The sequence below is a fragment of the Myotis daubentonii genome, chromosome 12, assembly GCF_963259705.1.
Source record: "Myotis daubentonii chromosome 12, mMyoDau2.1, whole genome shotgun sequence".
NCBI lineage: Eukaryota > Metazoa > Chordata > Mammalia > Chiroptera > Vespertilionidae > Myotis > Myotis daubentonii.
Genome location: NC_081851.1, coordinates 53,992,964 through 54,007,368, shown reverse-complemented (window position 1 = coordinate 54,007,368; position 14,405 = coordinate 53,992,964). Strand labels below are relative to the sequence as shown.

At 41.0% G+C, this 14,405-nt stretch overlaps 1 protein-coding gene across 6 annotated transcripts in view; it reads left to right on the top strand.

Moving 5' to 3' along the window:
- STON1 (stonin 1) overlaps nucleotides 1-13,021 on the top strand; it is a 47,464-nt gene extending 34,443 nt beyond the window's left edge. For 5 of the 6 annotated variants that reach the window (XM_059659887.1, XM_059659889.1, XM_059659890.1 and 2 more), the window contains 3 exons: nucleotides 900-2,879; nucleotides 7,543-7,745; nucleotides 9,982-13,021. In XM_059659887.1, the coding sequence (XP_059515870.1) occupies nucleotides 947-2,879; nucleotides 7,543-7,745; nucleotides 9,982-10,056 (2,211 nt within the window). In that variant the 5' untranslated portion in view covers nucleotides 900-946 and the 3' untranslated portion in view covers nucleotides 10,057-13,021. The remainder of the gene's footprint in view (nucleotides 1-899; nucleotides 2,880-7,542; nucleotides 7,746-9,981) is intronic. The other variant, XM_059659891.1, reaches the window with a different exon arrangement.
- Nucleotides 13,022-14,405: the final 1,384 nt, after the last annotated feature.

Below are 14,405 nucleotides of genomic sequence, written 5' to 3'. Positions count from 1 at the left end.
CCTTCCCGCTGCAGCTCGACAATCTGTTTGAGGCAGCTCTGCCTCTGTATCTATTATTGTTCAAAAGTTTATAATGGTCTCTATTGTCCACGAATGAGTGAGATCATGTGGTATTTTTCCTTTATTGACTGGCTTATTTCACTTAGCATAATGCTCTCCAGTTCCATCCATGACGTTGCAAATGGTAAGAGTTCCTTCCTTTTTACAGCAGCATAGTATTCCATCGTGTAGATGTACCACAGTTTTCTAATCCATTCATCTACTGATGGGCACTTAGGCTGTTTCCAGATCTTAGCTATGGTGAATTGTGCTGCTATGAACATAGGGGTGCATATATCCTTTCTGATTGGTGTTTCTGGTTTCTTGGGATATATTCCTAGAAGTGGGATCACAGGGTCAAATGGGAGTTCCATTTTCAGTTTTTTAAGGAAACTCCATACTGTCTTCCATAGTGGCTGCACCAGTCTGCATTCCCACCAGCAGTGCACAAGTGTTCCTTTTTCTCCACATCCTCTCCAGCACTTGTCGTTTGTTGATTTGTTGATGATAGCCAGTCTGACAGGTGTGAGATGGTACCTCATTGCTGTTTGGATTTGCATCTCTCGGATGATTAGTGACTTTGAGCATGTTTTCATATGTCTCTTGGCTTTCTGGATGTCCTCTTTTGAAAGGTGTCTATTTAGGTCCTTTGCCCATTTTTTGATTGGATTGTTTATCTTTCTTTTGTTAAGTTGTATGAGTTCCCTATAAATTTTGGAGATTAGGCCCTTATCAGATATGTCATTGGCAAATATGTTTTCCCACACAGTGGGTTTTCTCGTTGTTTTGTTGATGGTTTCTTTTGCTGTGAAATTTCCCCCTCATTTTTATTCTTATTTTTTCTTTTTCTCCTTTAACAGAGACAACACATCTGAATCATTGACAGGATCACAATCTGATTTTAAAGATGTGTTCTACAAACCCAGGCAACTGGGTCACATTTGATGATGACCCTACATTTCAATCTTCTCAAAAGTCAAAGAACTTCCGTCCAGAGAATCAAGGCATCTGCAGGCCAAACGGACTTAAGCTGAACCTTTCTACTCCTAAGGAATTTTCCAGTGGGTCTTCCTCCACCAGTAGTACCCCCCTCCCCTCTCCCATCGTAGACTTCTACTTCAGTCCAGGACCTCCAAGTAACTCTCCTCTTTCTACACCTACCAAAGACTTCCCAGGAATTCCTGGCATCCCCAAAGCAGGGACTCATGTGCTTTATCCTATTCCAGAATTATCTTCAAACAGCCCACTCACAACACCTGGAGCAGATTCTTCCTTATTGTCTACTAAACTAACCTGTGTTCCCCATGCTTCCTTACCCAATGATCACTCATGCACACCTCCAGCTCCCAAAGTGGCTCTTCCAGATGAAGTTAGTCCTCCACAGGCTGAAAGCCTGGGGTTCCAAAGTGATGCTCTTCAGTTTCAGTATTTTCAGGAGGACTGTGCCTTTTCAAGTCCATTTTGGAAAGAAGAAGGCAGTGCTTCCCAGTTCACCTTTGACCCTCCAGGAAGCAGAAAGGGATTCCCATCAAGAGACAAAGAAATGCCCATTGATCAAAAAAGCTTAAATCAGTGTTCACTCAGCTACATCTGTAAGAAGCTTGAACATCTCCAATCAGTTGAGGACCAAGACTCCTTTGGAAGTTTGTCTATGCAGTGTCTGTATGCTGAAGATACAGGCTCTTCTTCCTTTGTCCCCCACACCCTCTTCAGGAGCCAGCCCAAACCTGGATGGTCTTTCATGCTGAGAATTCCTGAAAAGAAGAACATGATGTCTTCCCGTCAGTGGGGACCAATTTTTTTAAAAGTCTTACCTGGAGGAATTTTGCAAATGTATTATGAGGAGGGGTTAGAAAAACCATTTAAAGAGCTACAGCTTGATTCACAGTGCAGGCTTTCTGAACCCAAACTTGAGAACTTCAGTGTGGCGGGAAAAATCCATACTGTGAAGATTGAACATGTGTCTTACACAGAAAAAAGAAAGTACCATTCTAAGACAGAAGTAGTTCACGAGCCAGACATAGAGCAGATGCTAAAGTTGGGATCCACGGAGTACCATGACTTCCTCGACTTTCTGACTTCTGTGGAGGAGGAGCTGATGAAGCTGCCAGCTGTTTCAAAACCAAAAAAGAACTATGAGGAACAAGAAATTTCCCTTGAGATTGTGGACAACTTTTGGGGTAAAATCACTAAAGAAGAAGGGAAATTGGTTGAAAGTGCTGTGATAACTCAGATCTGTTGCCTCTGCTTTGTGAATGGGAACTCGGAATGCTTCTTAACATTGAATGATCTTGAGCTGCAGAAGCGAAATGAACACTATTTTGAAGCAGACCCAGAAAAGAAGGGGATTGATATTCTTGAATATCATTTTCATAAGTGTGTGAAAGCACAAGAATTCGAGCAATCAAGAATCATTAAGTTTGTACCTCTGGATGCCTGCCGGTTTGAGCTGATGCGTTTCAAGACGTTGTATAATGGGGAAGACCTTCCCTTTTCCCTGAAGTCTGTAGTGGTTGTCCAGGGGGCATATGTGGAGCTTCAGGCCTTTGTCAACATGACCCCATTGCTTCAGAAAGCATCCCATGCCAGTTCCTTGAGGTCCTGTGACAACATAATGATACACTTTCCTGTCCCGTCACAGTGGATCAAGGCTCTCTGGACCATGAACCTCCAGAGGCAGAAGTCCCTGAAAGCCAAAATGAACCGCCGGGCATGTCTGGGGAGTTTACATGAACCCGAATCTGAACCTGTCATACAGGTCACTGTGGGGTCAGCAAAATATGAGAGTGCCTACCGGGCCGTGGTATGGAAGATAGATCGGCTTCCTGATAAACATTCAAGTAAATATTCAACACCTCAAGTTGATTTTCATGTGAAACAGCCTCAATGTTTTCACCCTACTTAGACTGAAATGAGGCTGAGACAGATGGTAACTTCGGTCAGCTGAGGACATGCTTATACATTGCTGGGTGGGAGATGGGACATTTAGTTAAACAGCCGGCTTATTTCATTCTTTTGTGCCAGTTTCTGCCAGATAAGTTTAATTTTAAATATATATATATATATATATATATATATATATATATATATATATATATATATATATATATATAATATTAGTCTAGGCTAGGATTTAGTTGTACATGGTGGCACACAGGGAACACTTATAGTTGACTTCTTGACATTAAATTCCCTAATTAATCTTTAAAGACCTACATCCATGAGTTCACCTGAGCATTTTCATTTTCTTATCTTTCTTCTTCCTTGCGTTTTCCTCTGGGCCTTTCACTGGGGAAGTGAGGAATGGGTGAGGAAATTCAGAAGAGGAGCCCTCAAAACAATGACAGGTTACCTGTGAGCCTTGGGGTTAGGGAGAGGATGGGAGGAGGCCAGGATCTCTGGCTTTGGGGACTAGGTGGACAGTGGTGCCATTAGCTGATAGCCGAGGATCCTGTCATCACTCTTGCTTTTAAAATCTGTCTTGTTTCCAAGCCCTGTCTGCTTGTCAGAGACCATAGAATCATTAGAGCTTTAAAAACATCATACCCACATTTAGGCTCCATCCCAACCATGACTCTCTGGTGGGGGGAGGCCGAGGTATGGGCGCTGATAAAAGCCTCTCCCAGGCAGCTAGTGTTGAGAACTACCGACCTGTGGAACATATTATGGTCCCCTAGGCAGAGAACGTCCCTCCCTGTGCTGTCTACTCCTATGTCTATAGAGCTCTGTTATTACCCTTGTACCTGTTTTTACTAGCAGTTGAGCTCGCAAAGAACAATTACAAGAGTGGGTTTTCCCAGAGAGGTGGCTGGACTTGGTCTTGGCCTTCGGGAATTCTTTTTGAAGACTTTCATAGCACCAGGCCCACACAGAACGCATTTTACAAGCATTCCAGTGATAATTTACTGAACAAATCCTTTAGGATCAAAGCTGCTTTGTTCAGATCAGCTCTGTGTGCAAAGAGGAGGCCTAGGGAAAAGGCCAATGGAGTGTGTCAGGTAGAAGGTGGGCAGGAGGTGGCTCTGAAGTGGGTGGCATCCTGTGGTCCAGTCTTGTGGCTTCACCATGGTGGGGGTGGGGGAGGAAACGCAAGGAGTGAGAGGGTGCCTGGCAACTTGCCTCTGGAGGAGAGAAGTATAGAAATAGGTTGGGGTGGAGAGGAAATTTTTGTCTAAGGCAGTGCTTCTCAAACTTTCGTGTGCACATGAATTACCTTGTTCAAATGTAGATTGTGATTCAACATGTGGGGCTGATAACTGTTCTCAGGTGATACCAATGCTGTTGCCCACGGACAACACGTAGAATAACAGAGTCTTAGAGTACATCTCCACTTTTCTTTATGATTTTTAAAGCAATTGGGTGTCTAGAGAACAGCAGATTTTTAAAGTCTTTAAAACATTACCTTTTCCAAACTAGTTTCTGAAAAATCTACACTGTTAGAAAAAAAATATTTTAAAATGGAAAATGAAAGAGAATATAAGAACTACTCTACTAGGTACTAATTAAAAAAATTTATGCCCTTCCTCCTGTGGAATTTTGAGATCAGGATTGACTTCATTTTCACTTACATGTGATTTCAAGGGAGGTGGGATGGGCTGCTGGCCCTTTAAATGTGTCTTCTAGCATGTCAATGCTTAATATTTCTGTTAACAGTGGGCAGGTCTTTCATTTTACAACAGAAGTTGGCCTTGGGCAGGTAGCTCAGATAGTTTATTCAGACAAAGATGTGAATGACAGCAAAGGAACAGAGGAGCCTTTCCTGAGGACAGGCTTTGGTGGGGGGTTGGGAGGTCGGTGGGGGGAGTGGAGGGTTGGGAAACAGAGGTGGGTGGGGAGAGAAAGGAAGAAGAGGAAAAGATGAGAGCATTAATTAGCCAAAGGAGGTGCAGATGGTGGCATAGAATTAGAAAGGAGAGTGGAAATGGTGGAGGGTCAATTAACAAATATATCTATCTCTACCTTCCCAATTTGCCTTTACTTTTTCTCTTTGCTCTCTGTCACCAGCACATTGGTTGCTTTTCTCCTCCTCCACTTGTATCATTCTCTTGCCATTCATATCTTCCAACTTGCAACAGTTCTGTTTCAGATGTGAAATGTTTTGGTTTAAGAAGGACCAGATATCTACTGGACCTAAGAAGATACTGTAATTTGCATTCCCTTTGCTGAGAAAGTTCTGGTGAGAGAATAGCAATTTCCAAAGCCCGAGAGTGCCCCCTGCTGGTCAGTACTGAGATAAATAACATGATTTTCCTTTTCTTTTCTTTTTTTTTGTAAATTCATCAAATATCCATTGAGCCACAAACGTGGCAGACATTGTCCTAGGGACAGATATGATACCTCTCCTCACAGAGACCAAAGTTTAAAGGAGGAGTATGTTATTAAACATTGTAGAGTATTTAGAGTTTTTAAAAGCCAAGGAAAATATGCCAGAAAGCTTAAAGGAACAATGGCTCTCCTTTACCTTTTACCAGTTTTTAAGACAAACAAGCAGAAAGGTTTTGTTTCTAACATTTTTTGGAGTACTATGTCTTCAACTTTGGTAATTTTGATTGCAGGAGATTCCAAAAACTTTTTTTCCCTTTAAAATGTGAATATCTAATTAGATAACCTCCAATATAATTTTCAGCTCTAAAAATGTAGAATTCGCAGTCACTTCCTTAGCAAAATTATAGTAATTAAATAATATTGTATTTATAATCAAATAGCACTTTGCAAAGTAATCATACCAGAATATATCCCCCACTTGTATCTATACCACTATAGTGTACCATGGTTTTAGTGTCTAGGTTTGCTGATTGTTTTGTTTAATCCTCATAACAATCCTGTAAGGTTTATGTTGTTATTATCAGCACCATCAGCCCCGTTTTCATAATGGGGAAACTGAGGCTCAGAGAGATCAAGTAATTTGCCAAAGATTACACAGCTATTAAGTAGCAGAGCTGGGACTGGGCTTTGGGCAACCTGGATCCAGTGTTTGTGTTCTTCACCACTGTGTGTCGTAATGGACATTAGAGTTCCTGAGTTAAGTTTAAATGAACTTACTGTGTCTGCACTTCAGGCAGAAGACTAGAAACAAACGGTAATGGATGGCGGGCTCTCCCCTGGGTGTGTGTGTGTGAATAAAGTTACCACCTGCCTGCAGTGATCTGGGTAGCTCAGAGCACCTCAGAGGCCACTGTGGTCCTTCCCTGCATGTAAGTGGTGGAGGTGGCTAACGAGCCTCTGGTGATTAATGGATTGATGACTTCTCAAGGCCTTTTACAGCCTTAGAATTCTATTAGTCTCTCTACAAGGAACAGATTGTAAGGGATGAAAGGCAATTTATCTTTTAAGAATTAAGTGAAATCCTTTAAACTCTTGTTTTTGTGCCTAAAGCTATATTCTGAGGGAAATGTTATTTCGGAAGCTATGTCAGTGCTACAGTAATTTAATCTGGCTTTGAAATTACTGTCACCTCATACATTTATTTAAGGTCAGATAGCTGCATTGGATATGTAGATGCTGTGGAAAATACAACAGAATCACTGTTACTACAGTGATTACAATGGAAATATTTTTTACTCCATTATCTCTCTCTCTCTCTCTCTCTCTCTCTCTCTCTCTCTCTCTCTCTCTCTCTCTCTCACACACACACACACACACACACACACACTCACACACTCACAAACATTATATGACTACACTTAAATTTTTGCATTTATCTGATATCCCTAGGTCTGGCACAAAGCCTGGCCTGGCATAGAGTAGATGCTCAATAAACGACACATTGAATTAAGTGAAAACAAATATTAGAAACAGTCAAAGCCAATATGCCCATCTCTACACTGCATGTCTGTTTTCATCAAAGCTTTAAGAAGGGCGAGTGGAAATGTACTAAAATATAATCTGTTCTACTGAAAAAGGAATTTTTGGCCTAAAATAGTTCCTGAAATGTAATACAATTTCATTAAATTTAACTTAAAAAAATCAGAATTATTTTATAATGTGAACTAATTTAGATAGCTTATCTTTGCATTAACTATCAATAAGAGTAGTAAGAAAATGAATAAATTAAGAATTATTATAAGAGCTCATTTAGTCTACTTAAAAGTTTTGTTGGTGGTTTTTTTTGTTTTGTTTTACAAATCCTACATACATTGTAGAAAGTCATGTTATTTACCTCAGTACTTTTTATAAATCCTACACATATTAAGTAAAAGATACTATCTTTTAATTAAAGAAACTTAACATACTTCAACTGAAAACATTTTTAGGAGTTAATATATACATGTATGCAATAATAAAGTTGTATTTATTTTAAAGCTAGTATTTAAAAATTGAAGATTTCCCCCTAGTTGGTGCAGAATTGTAAATTTTGATGGTATTTTGCTCAAATAGAATTCATGCTGCCATAGTGCTAATGGAATTGATTATTGAAGAGAGGGATGAGTGCCTCTTACATTCAAGAGAAATGTTCAATGGCCATTGAAATACTTTGACTGACAATTTGATTTTTTCCTCAAGGTCCTGATCATCCCCATTGTTTGTCCTACAAACTAGAACTTGGATCAGACCAAGAAATTCCCTCTGATTGGTATCCATTTGCTACTGTTCAGTTTGGGATGCTCGACACCTGTGCCTCAAGGACAGAGGTCAGGTCTCTGGGGGTGGAGAGCGATGTGCAGCCACAGAAACACGTTCATCAGCGAGCTTGCTACAACATCCAGGTACATCCTAAACCCTTAGGGCTTCTAGAGCTGTGACATGATTGGTTTTAGATATTTGCTTTGCCCTTTTACGTGACCATGTATGGGTGTGTGTGTGTGTGTGTGTGTGTGTGTGTGTGTGTGTTTGACCTATGCAGACTTGATGGTCACCAGTGAGCCTAGTTTGTCCCTTCTCAGTTCTAGAGAATGTTAGGAGCCTGAGCACACAGTGTTACATACTTAATCAGCTCTCAATGGAAAACAGGGCATTAAAAATGAATTCACATTTCAGAAGGATATTTATAACAAAAATCATGTTAGAATAGCACTTCCCAATATGTGTTCTGTGGAACATGTATCCAGGAAAAAAAAAAACTTAGGAATGCCATACTTTAAATTAATGTTAAATGAAGGCTCTGAGAAGTCCTTGTTAACCTTGACCCAGCTTCCTCCAACTTACTGATTATGAAATCCAGTCTGTATGGGCATGTGCATGTAAAATGTATATCAATATCTTCTGAAATTGTATTCTGTGAAGCACCCCTGGGGAAATGTGAAGTTACTCTATTACAACAATTTAAAATGTTCACCATCAGTGCTTCTGCCTCCTTAGGCCAGATGAATTAAAGAGTGGCATACATTTGCACCTGTTTCTAAACTGGCTTTTCTTCTCACCTTGAAAGTAGTAGGTTCAGACATAAACTCTGCCATATATTTCCCATAGTATCTTGAAATGGTGATGCATCACCGATTTTGTTTACAAATATATCATTTAATTAGAAAATATTTCCAAAGTAAAAAACAAAACAAAAACGTAAACAGCAAGTAACAAACAGGTGGTTCTGTTTAGAATTTATTTTTCTTTTATCTTGCACATGAGTAGCATTTTACACTTTCTCATATCATTTTGAAATCTGTGTTGCTTGAATCTCAGCTATGATTAACGTCATTCTGATTTTCGACTCATAAACACCAACTGGTGGTTTGATAACACAGTAGTCTGTCAGGAGTTTTCTTTATTTTGGGCCACCTGTCCTGTGCAGCCCCGTGGGGACCTAAGCCCTTGTTCCCTTAGCAGCTGGAATTGCCTTGGCTGAAGAGAGCTCCAGGTCCTGCGCTCTCCCTGGGGCAGCTTTCGTCCAGTGACTGGTGGCTGCAGGGGTGTGAAGACCCTTTGCCTCAGCTTAGGTAACTCCACAGGGCCATCCTAGCTTCGGCTTCCTCTGGGCATCAGCTGAAGCCTTTACTGTGACCTCCTTGCCGCCCAGCTTCTCCTCCTTCCTGTTCTGCTTCCTTCCTTCTCCCCCCTTTCCCTCCCTGACTAGGTGTCAACCCCAACAGCACTCCCCAGTAGACCTTCTGCACACCATTCTCCATCTCAGAGTTTGCATCTTGGGGAACCTGACCTGTAACACTAGGTATATAAGTAACCTGTAACACTAGGTATATGTGTGACTGAAATGTGGGTCAAGTGCACACAGAGACTTCCTCTATACCTAGTTTTCTATTCACGGGGTATGCCAGTTTCACATAGTGTCGAAGGACAGCTCAAAATGATGCAACAGAGTCTCTAGTTTAACATCATTTACTAATTGATCTGCACTGGGTGGCAGTTGGTTTCAAAATGTAATCTTACATTTAATAAGTATTTGTTGAGCAATTTCTAAGTGCCAGGTGCTGCTCTAGATGCTGGGGATACAAGAGTGAATGAGATACTGCCTGTCCTCATGCAGCTTACCTTCTAGTGGGGAACAAAAAACAATTAGTAAACAAATAAATAATGTAATTTCAAATAGTGACAGATTCTAGGACGAGAATCAAATGGGGTAATAGGATAGAGATTGATGGGGGCTTCCTTGTCGAGAGTGGTCTGTGTTATCCCAGGTGGGCCAAAGCCTGGATCTATGATATGAGGATATAATTGATCACATGCCTAGCCAGAGGTCTGTGTTATCAATATATATTCTGAATACATTTTTATAAAAATGATGTTTGACTTAGAAGAGAGGAGAGTTTTAGTTCTTTATAAGATTTGACCCTAGAGGGAAGGATTGGGGTGGGGGAAGGGGCACCTCTGTTGCCCAAAAGAGAGGGGAGTGCCTCACTATGGAAGGAGCATGAGGGGGTGGAAGGGCTGTGTCTGTCCAAAGGGTGGTGTGGCTGCAGAGCATGCCCCGTGTATGAAATGGGACTGAACAGCTGCTAGTGCTGTGTTGCATTTGTTAATGCTGCTCGTGTTTTTGCTTTTGCATACCAGGTTGAAATAGAAAAGAAGTGGATTAAAATCGACGGGGAAGACCCAGATAAAGCTGGTGATTGCATCACTCAGTAGGAGTAGCAGGAGTTAATGAGGACAACCCACTTTTCAAATAGTAATCGCACACAGTTCTGCTACTGCCTGGTGGAAATTACTTCTGAATAGAGGGCTTAGGACAGCTCTAGTGGCTGGCTGTGTTTGGAGACGTTTAGACCTGAAACTGAACAATCTATATATTTTATGCTTTTTGATATATTTGTGCTCCAGGGGTTTGATTTAAAATGTGTCTATAATTTGCGTGATGTTTCTGCTTCCTATTGAAACTCAAAGGCGCTGTTATTCAATGTGTGACCCAACAGCCAGTTTGGCTAAAGGGGTTTTGATTTTTGATTACTCAGTGGCTGATTGTTTTGTGCTTTGGATTACCCAGCTGTCATATTTATTACCCTCCAGTCCCTATTTCTTCTTGCTATGTTAGCACCTGTACTGGAGGGTGAGGCAATCAAAAAAACCCCATAAACCAAAATACTTAATTTTCCCTCTTGCTCATCTCTGAAATGTGGGCCGGTATAGATTGATGCTGAAACCACAAGCTAAAATGGAGATGTGGAAAGTGTCTGTGGTTTTGAATTATTTATCTTCCTGTCCTCTTACCACATTGCAAGTAATCATTGGCTGTGTATTTGGTACCTGTCTCCCGCCCTGGTATTATTGTTTTCAAAATGTATTTGTATTCTGGTGTTGGCTGCAAAGAAGCTATTTCTGTTGATATACATATTTTAGCACCAGCCACGAAGACCTATTGCCTTTTGCTTGGAGAGATTTCTTTTAAAATGGAATCCCAGTATTGGATACCAGTTAAAATATTTATGTGCATTAAAGATGAATTTTTAAACTTCATGAATATTCTTTCCCAAAAGTACAGACTCTAAGAATGTATTTTGATAAAGTATTATTTGTGATTAACATAAGTCTCTCTTGAGTAGAAGTCTAGCTCATGATTATTTTATGCTAGTTCTACTAAATTTAGAGCAAAATGAAAAACACTAGATTATTTTCCCTAGATTTTTGACATTTCTGTTTTTCGGTCAGCTAAATGTTTGGTTTCTAATGAAAAGCCAATAGCATTAGCAGTTAATAATTCTGTTTATAACTTCCTTTCAGTATTTACAGGGAAAGGTCAAATTTTAAAATTCATGAAATCTATATTCTAGGTATTTTTTTGGTCTGAAAAACAAAGTCCTCCATTTGGTATTAACACACCTTCAATTTATGTTGGATCTACAATATGATTAGGAGATATTTTTCTCTATTTACTAGATTTGTTTTGAGTAAAAATTGATATAATAATGTTCTTCCAAAACACTGATATAATAATGTTCTTCCAAACAACATTTATTGGTCGGCCCAGAGTTTATGTCTTATGTTTTATTTAATATTGTGTCACATTCATTGTAATCTGTTCCAAAACCAGATTAAAACGAACATGTATGATGGTTTGTATCAATCAGCAGATTTTATTGTTTTTCATTATTTTGCTGTAACAGCAAGGAAGGCAGACGTTGACTGTTAAAATGAAGTGTTATTGCTCTTTTTAACCCCACTTGATGCATTGCTCATAATATCATATGCTTGAGACTCACTGTTGATGTATGGGAGGGCAAATCTGTGTGTGCGTCATTAAGAAAAATTCCACCATCTTTCCCCATCCTCTGGGGCGGCACACTCTGGAGAGACTTCAGTCTGCTCAACCCAAATATGAAGGTGGCTGGGGGTATTGCTGCTCCAGGTGCCAGCAAAGTTCGCTGGGTTAATTACTGCCATTCCTTTCAAATCTGTTTAGTGGCATCCTGCCCGTGAAGAACTCAGAGTCTGATTCAGTTGGACTTAATGAATATTTACACCTTGGAATAATTTCAGCAAAGGGTTCAATTAATCGCCCCTGGTGCTTCACAGGTTGCCCGGTCTGTGACTACCTCACTGCTGGGGTCACTTACTTACCAGCCATCAGCCTTCAGGAGCATCTCAAGATTAGTGTTGGAAACCTAGTAACAAACCGCTGACTAAAGCCCAAATTGAGTTTTCGCTGCAATGCAAAGGTTGATGGCATTAACAGCAGGGTGCTATGGCATAATTGTTCATTTGCACATCTATTAGGATTCTTAAATATTCATTACTTAGCGTTAAATTAACATTCTGTGGAGGAAGGAGAGGCTTTTTAATACAATTCTTTTGACCTCAGAAATGACAGAAGGTAAAATGTGACCACAGTGCCATAAGTGAAAAATTAGATAGGGTCCATTTAGACTTACAAATTAAGAAGTAGAATCTCCTTTGCTAGAAAGTAAATGATGATCTGAAAGACAACTATAATAATGAAACCCCTTGCTTTTAAGGTTGGCAAGGATGGAAGAGAGTGAAGGAGGAGCTACTCCTTTCTAGCATTTTAGTTTATGTACTTTAGATCAACCCTTTCTGAGTTTGACTGGTTAGGGGTCAGTCATTTGATTACACATGTCAGGCTTCCAAGGACTTGACCAGGTTCTGACTAGTTGTCCTGCTCTAATTGTTCAGGTCTGGTTGCCTTCCCAGTCAAAGGATCATATTAACTGTGGAAGTGAATTCATGGCTTGATGGTTACTTGATCAACTGTACAGATCAGAATTTAAAGACATTTTCTCTTTCTATGGGAATAGAAATAGTTTATTCATTTAAAAAGGTACGAAAAAAATACTTTTCAGCACATAAAGATTGGATTTATTTTGTGTGGTGTTTTTTTCTTTTAACCTGATTTATATATTAGACAATTCTAAGGGTTATTTACCTTCATTGTGAGGCTGTGCTTATGACACAGCCCTTTTCTTGTAAATTCAGTTAGAAAGCCTTCCTTAATAATGATTAAGTATTATATTGTACTTAAAATATTACTTTATGACATAGCAACACAAATATAAAATAGATTGAGCCTTAATAATCGTGTAACAAAGTATTTGGTAGATTGCATATTGGTTTTTCAAAATTAAAGATGTATTTCAAATGATTCTTGCTGTGTGGTGGACTTATATCTTCTTTTGCAAGGTCTGGGGCTATTTTTTTTAAAGGTGTGAAATCAATTTTAATAAACTTAAACAATTGACTCTGTCAGGTGAATGTATACTGCTTTACTATTAAGGAGTCAGTGAACATGGCATCTTGGCACATCCTGGAAAAATAACACCACCAAACTATCATTTGGGATGTTAAAGGATGACTTTTAAAAGAGGATATAATCATTACTCTCCTAAAGAAATAATGTGAGTATATGCCCACGGTTTTACTTAACTTGTTAACTAATTGGGTATGTGTGTAGAGGGGGGGATTAAGATGTTGCAACTTGTTCCAAGGAGAATTCAAAAGCAGAGATGTACACGAAATAAGGAATTCTGAAATGAATTTACAAATAGATGTAAAATGAATCTATCCACAATGCAGGAATATAATCAACTAGAGGCCTGGTGCACGACTTCATGCATGGGTGGGGTTCCTTGGTCTGGCTGGTAATTGGGGCTGATTGGGGCCATCTTGCCCAATCCTGATCAGGGCCTATTGGGGCGATTGGAGCCAGCCAACCAGGGGGAAGGACCGCAGGAGGTTGGCCGGTTGCAGGAGGTTGGTTGTGGGAGCGCACTGATCACCAGGGGGCTGCTCCTGCATTGAGCGTCTGCCCCCTGGTGGTTGTTCGGTCAACCGGTCATAACGGTCACTTAGGCTTTTATATATAGAGACTAGAGGCCCGGTGCACAAAAATTTGTGCACTGGGGGGGGGGGTCCCTCAGCCCGGCCTGTGCCCTCTCACAGTCTGGGACCCCTCAGGGGATGACCACCTGCTGGATTAGGCCCGCTCACTGGGGGATTGGGCCTAAACTGGCAGTCAGACATCCCTCTGGCAGCCCAGGAGCCCTCGGGGGATGTCCACTTGCCAGCGAGGAGCAGGCCTAAGCTGCAGTTGAACAACCTTAGCGCTGCTGAGGAGGCGGGAGAGGCTCCCACCACCACCGCTGTGCAGGCAGCCATCAGCCTGACTTGTGGCTGAGCAGAGCTCCCCCTGTGGGAGCGCACTGACCACCAGGGGGCAGCTCCTGCATTGAGCGTCTGCCCCCTGGTGGTCAGTGTGTGTCACAGTGACCAGTCACTCCCAGTCGTTCTGCTGTTAGGGTCAATTTGCATATTATCTTTTTATTATATAGGATAGAGGCCTGGTGCATGGGTGGGGGCCGGCTGGTTTGCCCTGAAGGGTGTCCCAGATCAGGGTGGGGGGCCCCGCTGGGGTGCCTGGCCAGCCTGAGTGAGGGGCTGATGGCTGTTTGCAGGCTGGCCACGGCCCCCAGCTACCCAAGCTCCCAGTGGAGGCTGGCTGGAAGCAGGTATCGGGATTTATTTATCTT